The sequence below is a fragment of the Chiloscyllium plagiosum genome, chromosome 11, assembly GCF_004010195.1.
Source record: "Chiloscyllium plagiosum isolate BGI_BamShark_2017 chromosome 11, ASM401019v2, whole genome shotgun sequence".
NCBI classification, from domain to species: domain Eukaryota; kingdom Metazoa; phylum Chordata; class Chondrichthyes; order Orectolobiformes; family Hemiscylliidae; genus Chiloscyllium; species Chiloscyllium plagiosum.
Window position 1 is genome coordinate 41,795,120 of NC_057720.1, and position 10,215 is coordinate 41,805,334.

The window sequence follows — 10,215 nt, forward strand, 5'->3', positions numbered from 1 at the left end:
CCTCCCAACTCCTGTACTCAATACTCTGACCAATAAAGGAAAGCATACCAAACACCTTCTTCACTATCCTATCTACCTGCGACTCCACCTTCAAGGAGCTATGAACCTGCACTCCAAGGTCTCTTTGTTCAGCAACACTCCCTAGGACCTTACCATATAGTGTATAAGTCCTGCTAAGATTTGCTTTCCCAAAATGCAGCACCTCACATTTATCTGAATTAAATTCCATCTGCCACTTCTCAGCCCATTGGCCCATCTGATCAAGATCCTGTTGTAATCTGAGGTAATCTTCTTCACTGTCCAATACACCTCCCATTTTGGTGTCATCTGTAAACTTACTAATTATACCTCTTAAGCTCGCATCCAAAATCATTTATATAAATGACAAAAAAGTAGTGGACTTGCACCGATCCTTGTGGCACTCCACTGGTCACAGGCCTCCAGTCTGAAAAATAACCCTCCCCCACCAGCCTGAAAAACAACCCTCCCCCACCAGCCTCTGTCTTCTACCTGTGAGCCAGTTCTGTATCCAAACAGCTAGTTCTCCTTGTATTCCGTGAGATCTAACCTTGCTAACCAGCTTCCCATGGGGAACCTTGTCAAATGCCTTACTGAAGTCTATATAGATCACACCTACCGCTGACCTCATCAATCCTCTGTTACTTCTTCAAAAAACTCAATCAAGTTTGTGAGACATGATTTCCCACACAAAGCTATGTTGACTATCCCTCATCAGTCCTTGCCTTTCCAAATACATGTACATCTTGTCCTCAGGACTCCCTCCAACAACTTGCCCACCACGGACGTCAGGCTCACTGGTCTATAGTTCCCTGGCTTGTCCTTACCAACTTTCTTAAACAGTGGCACCTCAGTCAACCTCCAGTCTTCCAGCACCTTGCCTGTGACTATTGATGATATAAATATCTCAGCAAGAGGCCCAGCTTCCCTAGCTTCCCCACAGAGTTTTAGGGTACACCTGATCAGGTCCTGGGGATTTATCCACCTTTATGCGTTTCAAGACATCCAGCATTTCCTCCTCTGTAATATGGACATTTTTCAGGATGTCACCATTTATATCCCTACATTCTATATTTTTCATCTCCTTTTCCACAGTAAATACTGATGCAAAATACTTGTTTAGTAGCAAGAGGACACTCGAGCACTGCTGAACCAGCACATGACTCCAAGCCATTGAATGCCATTATGGTTGGGGTCCTTCTTCAGTTCAGCAAGTTTTGTTCAGTTTGAGCTGAAAGCTTCTATTCAAATCCAGTCACACCAGTTTGAAAGGGGCATAAAACGGGATGGGGTTCTGGTTTACTAATCTGGGATCACTGATCGCCTCCCTTAGATTCTTACAAACCCAAATTTTAACAATCAATTGAAACATTATGTTAATTAAAACCTCATTTTACCATTAAAGAGAGCAGAATTTTTAAGAAGCATCATTGTATACTACCTACAAGAGTCAAGTCTGTGGCACTTCAGGTGGTTTAGCTACAGAAAGAAGAATGGAAGATTGGTAATACAGGGTTCATCAGTTAGAGAAACAAACAGACATTTTTGCAGCTGGAGGGATAACTCCAGGGTGAAATGTTGCCTTCTTGGTTTTAGGGTCAAGATGTCAGTGGTTCCAGGTCATTCTTCTGGGGAGGGTGATCAGCCAGAAGCTGTGTTCCATTTGGTACCAGCTACAGAGTATAATAGTATATGGTTTTGCAGTCAGAATTTAGGGATCTAGTTAAATTAACAAGCAGGACCTCTAAAAATGAAGATTATTCCCAGTACTACACAATACAGAAACAGGAAAATAAAACAGCTGAATGTGTGACAAGAAAGATGACAGAGGAAGGACATTAGATTCCCAAGATACAGGACTGATTTCTCGGGGAGATGGCACCTGTACAAGCCAGATGGATTGCACCCAAACAGAACTGTAACGGAGTTCCTTGCAAGGCATTTTACTAGTGCTGTTAGAGATATTTTATACTAAATCTGTAACAGTGAAGGAACCAGGAACATTAGAAAGGAATACCAAGGCACACAGAAATACTGCAGCTTTGTTCTGAAATAAAGCAATAGTTCCTGTTCTCCTGCAATCTTGAGCTTTAGGAAAATCATGCAAATCTGCACTATTTAAGCTAATAGGGTTAGAATCACATTATAGCCAATACAGATAAGGAAAGGGTGCATTCTTCAAATAATGGTCTAAATTCTTCAATCACGTTAAAGCCAATTCACATTGTTCTTCTAAACATGTTTCATCAGAGTCTAGTGGAGAAAGAGGGCATCTCGGAAGGTTTAAAGTACAGAACTGATTTTGCTGGAGCAAAGGAAGGAGGATGTAATTACACTGGCCAATATAGTCTATAGACCACCAATCAGCAGGAAAGATTAGGTTTAAATGTGAAAGGAAATTATAGACAGGTGCATGCATTACAGAGCAGCTATAGTGTCAAACTTAAAATACCCAAATACAGACTGTGATAGCGGTAATTAAGAGAGAGAAACAAGCATTTTTAGATTGCGGTCAGGAGCATTTTCCATAGCAGTATGTGAAAAGTCCAAGAAGAAAAGGAGGTATTACTACACATGGTTCTTGGAAAGAAGGTGGGCCATGCGATCAAATGCCAGTGGGGGAACATTTAGGGGACTGTGATAAATGTATCAGAAAGGATAATCCAGTGCAAATATAATAGACTGATGGACAGCTGAAAGCTCCTGGGAAGTTGAAAGGTCTGGAGATAGACAAACCATGACCAAATGGACTGCACCCCAGAGATGTGAAAGAGATAGCGGAGGAGATCGTACAAAGATTGGTAATCCTTCAGGAATCACTAATCAGGGAGGGTTCCAGAGGACATCCACGCTTAAGGGAGGCAGGCAGAAGACCGGAAAACTACAGGCTGGTTAGCCTGACCTCCGTTGTTGCTAAGATTTAGAGACCATTATTAAGAATAAAATTGTAAATATAGCAAACTTTGTTTTAACTGGCAGCTTGATGAACCTGCACTTTTAGTAAATTGGCAAAAATTATAAACCTGACACACAAGTTTACTGTTTTATCATAATCTCCACAATATCAGAGTCATGAGTTGAGGGCAAGAATGAGAAGGCTGTCAGCTGGTAAGTTTTAAGTGATTTATACTGTAAATAGAGTAGAATGATGTGTATACCTCCTGCATTACATTTCTATTATTTACGGTGCATTTTTACATTATGTGGACCCCTTGATCAACCGGTACACCCTTGGTCCCAGAAATACCAGTTAATAAAAGGTTGCTGCATTTGGAAGTGCATGGTAAATAGGAGTCAGCATGGCATCAAGTGGGTGCCATGCCTGACAAGCCAGTTAGCATTCTTTGAGGAGGTAGTGAGCAAGTTAGACAAAAGAAAGCCAGTGAATATGATCTGTATGGGTTTCCAAAAGCCTTTGACAAGGTGACGCACAGGAGGCTGCTAATAAGGTAAGAGTCCATGGAATAAGGGGCAAGGTAGGGTTAAAGGGGTTTTTTTTTTCCAGAACAGCAGCTGGTGACGAATGGAGTTCCACAAGGGTCAATGTCGGGACCACAACTATTCATATTATACTGTGACGATACGATGGCTTTAAGAGGTGTATTTTGTCCTGTTTCGTTTTGAAGACAGATTTTAAAGATAGAAGTGTCAAGCCATTTGAATCCAATAGCTTGAGGCTTTAGGGTTGTTTTGTTTTAAAAAGTAGGAACAATAGAAGCAGCCTGAATAGGTGGGGATCAAGTTCCCATAGAACCAGGATTTTTAGTTCTACGTTTTCAGTAGCAATACCTGCTGGGGTCTTGAAGCTGGTTTTGGGAGTTGCATAACATCTCTCCCTGCTACTGAGTTTTCTCCTGATGTTTTTCCTACTGGACTGGAGGACTGCATATGAGACAATTTATTTTACTGCATTTGCCTTTACAAAGGGTGCGCGTATAGGATGCAACTATACTAGAATAGCTATTGTTTAGTTATAAAATAATCTATTATTCTGTTAAGTTTTCCCAATAGAGTCAAGTTATTCCAATTCCTTCTTTCTTGTGTATTTTAACCATAGTGTATAAATAAAGTATGTTTTGCTTCAAGACTGGTAGTTTGACCAATCAAATTCCATCTGGCACCTGCCATTAAAATAAGGAAAAAGTAGTTAGAGTCTAGACCATATTCTTAATATATTTTGTGGTGGTTTGGTCTGGTCCACAACAATACCTTAACCATTTGGATAAAAGGAACTGAGGGCATTATGTCATCCATGAATGTAGCAACAAAGATAGATGGAGGGCCTGGTAGTGTGAAGGAAGCAGGGAAGCTGCAGAAGGATGTGACCAGGCTCGGAGAGTGGGCAAAGAAATGGTAGATTGATACATATATATGAGAAGTTGTGAGGATATGTGCTTGGTAGGAAGATAGAGCTGTGGACTATTTTCCAAATGGGGAAAGGCTTCGAAAATCTGAAGCAGATAGTGACTTCGTTCCAGATTAGTTTTAATAAACCAAATTCAAATCCTACAGTCTGTAGGAAATCGGGATTTGAATCTGGGTTCCCAGAAGACTAAGTTGCTTGATTAGTAATCTAACGATTATACCACTAAGTTATCGCTTTCACTAGTGATGTTTTAGATCCTGAAATCTAATTGAAAAAGAAACTCCCCCCTCCAGTCCTCTTCCAAATGATTTTGTTTCTATGATCTCTAGTCATTGGCCCACTCATCAGACTGCCATTCCTATTTATTCTAGCAAAACTTATCACCTTGAAACCTTAACTGGCTGAGGATTCTGGGATTGTATTCATTAGAGTTTAGAAACTTGAGGGGAGATTTAATAGAAACTTCCAAGATTATGCATGGCTTAGAAATGGTGAATGATGGGATTTTGTTTCTGTTAGGCAGGGAGACCCGTGGGCAAACCTTAGAATGAGAGGAGGTAAATTTAGAATGGAAATGAGAAGACAGTTCTTCAGCCAGAGTGGTGCGCTTGTGCAATTCATTGGCCCAGAGCACAGTGGAGGCCGGTATATTAAATGCCTTCAAGGCAGGGATTGATAAATTCTTGATCTCGTAAGGAATCAAGGGCTGGGGGAAGAGTGCGGGTAAGTGGCGTTGAAATGCCCATCAGCCATGATTAAATGGCGGAGTGGACCCGATGGACCGAATGGCCTTACTTCCACTCCTATGTCTTATGGTCTCTCAGTCTTAATTCAGTCAACTTATTAAGTTTTGCATTCTTTCACCATAACTGAGCTCCCTCACATAACATCCTGATAAAACACTTCTACATCCTTTAAAATCTGCACATCTTTCCGGAGATGCTGGCCCATTTTGCCGACAGTAACAAACAGAAAATGCTAGAGAAACTCAGCAAACCTGGCAGCATCTGTGGAGAGAGAAACCGAGTTAAATAATTTTAGTCCAGTATGACTCTTCTTCAGAAGACGACTAATGGACGTTTATTGTTCACAATGCTCCAGACTAAAATGATGTGGAAAACCAAAACAAGGAGCATAGGCATAAAATCAGAGTCTAAGTCATTCAGGTGTGAATGGATAAATCAGAATATTCACAGAGGGTAGTGCAAACTTTCAAGTCTCTCTCTCCTCCAAAAGGCTAGATCAATTGAAATTTTTCAAGATTGAGACAGGTAGAATTTTGTCTTGCAATGTTACCATTGGATAGGGAAACAAAGGATAAATGGAGACAAAATAGTTACCAGCCATGATTTAACTGGATGACCTATGGCTACAAGACAACCTCACAGTCAGTCTCTGTAGCATTACTGTTAGTGGCAAGGAATAGGACCAATTAAAAAGAATGAGTTTTAAATTTTTTCAACAATCAAAATCTTGGGATTGTGACATTCCCACTACTGCACTTGCAACACTTGTCCACACTTAGACCTCACTACATCCATCAGTTTGCTGCTCGGTTTCAGTCATTTATCCTTCCCTGGGCAGCAACTAGAAGCAAACACAAGGTGATACAAGCTTTCCTTGCGACCAGTGATACTGTGCATATGCTGATGGGCAGACTGAACGGTGACTTCAAGGTCCCAGCACACAATGACAGCAGTAGCACAAGTTTCTTGTCTCTGTGCAGTGGCAGGACATACATAGTGTCATAGCGTCATACAGATGTACAGCATGGAAACAGACCCTTTGGTCCAACCATTGCCGACTAGATATCCCAACCCAATTTAGTCACACCTGCCAGCACCCAGCCCATGTCCCTCCAAATCCTTCCTATTCATATATCCATCCTGATGCCTTTTAAATGTTGCAATTGTACCAGCGTCCACCACTTCCTCTGGCAGCTCATTCCATACACATACTATCCTCTGCGTGAAAAAGTTGCCCCTTACGTTCTCTTTTATATCTTTCCTCTCACCCTAAACCTATGCCCTCTAGTTGCAGACTCCCCCACGCCAGGGAAAAGACTGTTTATCCTATCCGTGACCCTCAATTTCATAAACCTCTATAAGGTCACCCCTCAGCCTCTAATGCTCCACGGAAAACAGTCCCAGTCTGTTCAACCTCTCTCTATAGCTCAAATCCTCCAACCCTGGCAACATCCTTGTAAATCTTTTCTGAACCCTTTCAAGTTTCGCAACATCTTTCCGATAGGAAAGAGACCAGAACTGCATGCAATATTCCAACAGTGGCCTAACCAATGTCCTGTACAGCCGCAACTTGACCTCCCAATTCCTGTACTCAATACTCTGACCAATAAAAGGAAAGCATACCAAACATCATTATAATGAAATGAGAAAACACCCACGAATTATACGGAGTATTGTATTACTCAACACACTTTCAGAAAGAAGGCATAATTACTTAATGACTGACATATCAAACATTTAAACAGCAAAATAAAGTTTGAATGGCCTATTTTAAGATTTTAACCCTCCAAAGCACATTGCTGTTAAAAAGAAAAGGAAAGTAACTTACAACTTGTAAGGACAGTATGGCAAGTTACACAAACTCGAGCCTCTTTCATGTCCATATAATGGAGTTTGCATTTCAGACTGCAGCAAGCTGCACAAAAAACCTACAGAACAGAGAAAAGATGTCAAAAAAAGTTCACATGACAATCATCAACTGCATTAAGCAACAGTAGTTAAAAAATACGGCTAGAATTCACTGAACATTCCAACTTTCATCATGTATACAACAAAAAGATGTACATAATGAACTTAAACTGTACATTGTTAAAATTGAAATGAAGTAGTTCAGTTAGAGACAAAATCAAAGAATAGTAGTGGATGTTTTACCCACTGTAGCAATGTCATACTTGTTACTGAACTCTTCAAGTTAATCCCACTTGCTTCAAAATAGAAAGTGCACATAGAAATAAAATTGTGGGACTGCTCTTAACAACATTGTTTGAACAAAATAAATCACCTCACGATCCATCTGAAAAGATTGAAACATCACTGAAACGCCTACAAAAACTGGATGGGATTGAACGCCAGTGACAACGCTGAATTCCGAACACAGTATCTAGTGGCCTAATTCTCCCAAAATAATTAAGAGCATACGTTTTCTCCCTTTTAGTTAGCCTAAGTAAAAACTGCCCAAACTGTCTGAAAATCAGTCCAAAAACTAAAATTGAAAACTTCAGTGGAGTTTCTTTTAAAAGAAATGTCTCCCCTTAATACTAATCAGGTCTACTCAGTTTATACATTTAGTTCAAATATGGAGCAAGTGGTATTGTCACTCATGCACACTTAGTGTATTTGTTCAAAAGGTGTGGCCAATTAGCAATTTTAAATTACCAGGAAATTTTAAAAACTGAAAAATTCTTAATACACTAAGAATGTATCTATTCAATTTCCAAATCAATTGTACTTGTGCATATTAATGTTAAGGAGACTTCAACTGAGTGAGAAAAACATTGATAACTGTCAAGTAGAGATTTGATTCAAGTGGAAATTCATTAAAACATTGCTTCTCATACTCCTCCCCCAATGTTTGCAATAAGATTTACTGCAAGATGCAAATGCTCCCAAACAAGAGATGAGTGGGATGGGATAAGAGACAGATAAAGAGGCCTACCTGCAGTGAGACCATTAGCAGACAGAGATCATGAGCAGAGGGTGACAGATGTGGAAAGAGAGGCCGACTGGACAGTAGGATTGATGAATATTTCTTATTAGGCAAATGTAAGGTATTCAGTTTGTGTTTAGGTCCCCAGTATTTTTCATTGCTCTTTTATTAAAGCTAGTTAAGTGTTAGATTGATATAGGTTATTTTAATTAAAATATAAAGAGCAAGAATCTATAGGAATTAATTTACAAATTAAATAAATAAGATAGTGATGGCAGGTGATGTGTCCCTGTCTCAGCTTCTGGAAGCTGCTGGACACCAAGGTGATCAAGAATGAATACAACTGTAATAATTGTTGGCAACTTTAAGAATTCTGTTTAAAGTTAAGGAGTCCAAACAGCAGACATTGTGACACATCAGGAAAAGGGTATCTTACTTGAACACTGCTCCAGGGGGCAGTCACAACCTTCAAATCAAGTAACTCAAATTTGGTCAGTAATCAAGGACGTGAGCGTACGAGTACAGGTTAGACAGGCATGGAGATCCCAGGGATTATCTACAGCTGTCCAACGGTTATGAGCCTCTTGAAATTTGTACAGATGAGAATAGGAACTGCAGGAAAGATGAGGGAACTGACCATGCCAGAGTGATATAGGAAGCCATTCAATTGAGGGGAGGAAATAGGAAATGGGCAATGTAGTGGTGGTAGGAACAATATAATTAAGGGGATAAATACTGTTCTTTCCAGTCATGAGCACGAGTCTCAATGGCTGTGCTACCTGCCCAGTGTCAGAATTAGGGTCAAGGACATCACCTCAAGATGGAGAAGAATTCAAGTGTAAGGGAAGGATCCAGTTCTCATCACCCACATTGGAGCCAATGGCATTGACAGGACCAGAAAGGAAGCTAGCATATATTTGGCAGTACAGAGTGTCACGACACAGCGGTGAACCCTTCTGTTAATTAAACCAAACACCCAGAAAAGCTCACCTCTCAATCTGTTAAAATGAGTGACAGAACTCCCAAATTCCACTATTTAAGAAAATGATATCAATTTATTCATTAAAAGTGAACATTAAAACTATTCACAATTCTAAGCCACCCCCCCCCACTTCTCTTAACTGCTTATTACCTGCCTCCAACTCTATAAAAACATACCATTCCAATAAAACACATTACAATTGAATCAACTTAATTTCAAATCCATACAGCAGCAGTTGTCTTCAACGTCTGTCTTCTTCTGGCTGAAGATGATCTCCCTGGGTTGTCATTTTTCTTTTTACTGCGAATGTTTCATATGAAAAGGTACCTTTGATAGACAGTGTTTCCTAATTTCTTGGATTGGTGTTGATGGCAGTCGCTCTGATTTTCAAAATGCCTACCTTTTTATATCCCCATCATTGGATCGTCTCGTTGGTTCGATGTTGGTAAAACAATAAATTCAAACTACAATAGGATTTAGTATCCTGGGGCATAATTTAAACTGATGAGTTAAATTTGAATTGCTGTTAAAACAGCAATCAACTCAGGTATCCATTTCACAGCCAACTGGAAAATATTTAACATTACAGAGACGGTCTAGTCACATGACACAGGTGCTTGTAAGCATTCATTCTTAAAAGAGTTGAGACACCAAATGGCTGCTTCTTATACTGTATGATTCTACGAACAGTTAGGAGCTAAAGAAAGAAGTGGAACCTTCAAAGTAGTAACCTCTGAATTACACCATGCACCACAGGAAAAACTGGCAGACTTTTTTTTAAAAAGAGATAAATTTGTGGCTCAAAAGATTGGTGGAGGTGAAATAGGCAATAAAATTATGTGGAGAAAGTGAGGTCTGCAGATACTGGAGATCAGAGCTGAAAATGTGTTGCTAGAACAGCGCAGGTCAGGCAGCATCCAGGGAACAGGAGAATCGATGTTTCGGGCATGAGCCTTTCTTCAGGAATGAGCCACGGTGGCACAGTGGTTAGCACTGCTGCCTCACAGCGCCAGAGACCCGGGTTCAATTCCCGCCTCAGGCGACTGACTGTGTGGAGTTTGCACATTCTCCCCGTGTCTGCGTGGGTTTCCTCCGCGTGCTCCGGTTTCCTCCCACAGTGCAAAGATGTGCGGGGCAGGTGAATTGGCCATGCTAAATTGTCCGTAGTGTTAGGTAA

General features: G+C 40.4%; 1 protein-coding gene across 2 annotated transcripts in view; it reads right to left on the reverse strand.

Moving 5' to 3' along the window:
* Window positions 1-10,215, reverse strand: part of LOC122554333 (zinc finger FYVE domain-containing protein 9-like) — a 118,770-nt gene that overhangs the window by 48,196 nt on the left and 60,359 nt on the right. For both annotated transcript variants that reach the window (XM_043699190.1, XM_043699191.1), the window contains one exon: window positions 6,959-7,058. In XM_043699190.1, the coding sequence (XP_043555125.1) occupies window positions 6,959-7,058 (100 nt within the window). The remainder of the gene's footprint in view (window positions 1-6,958; window positions 7,059-10,215) is intronic.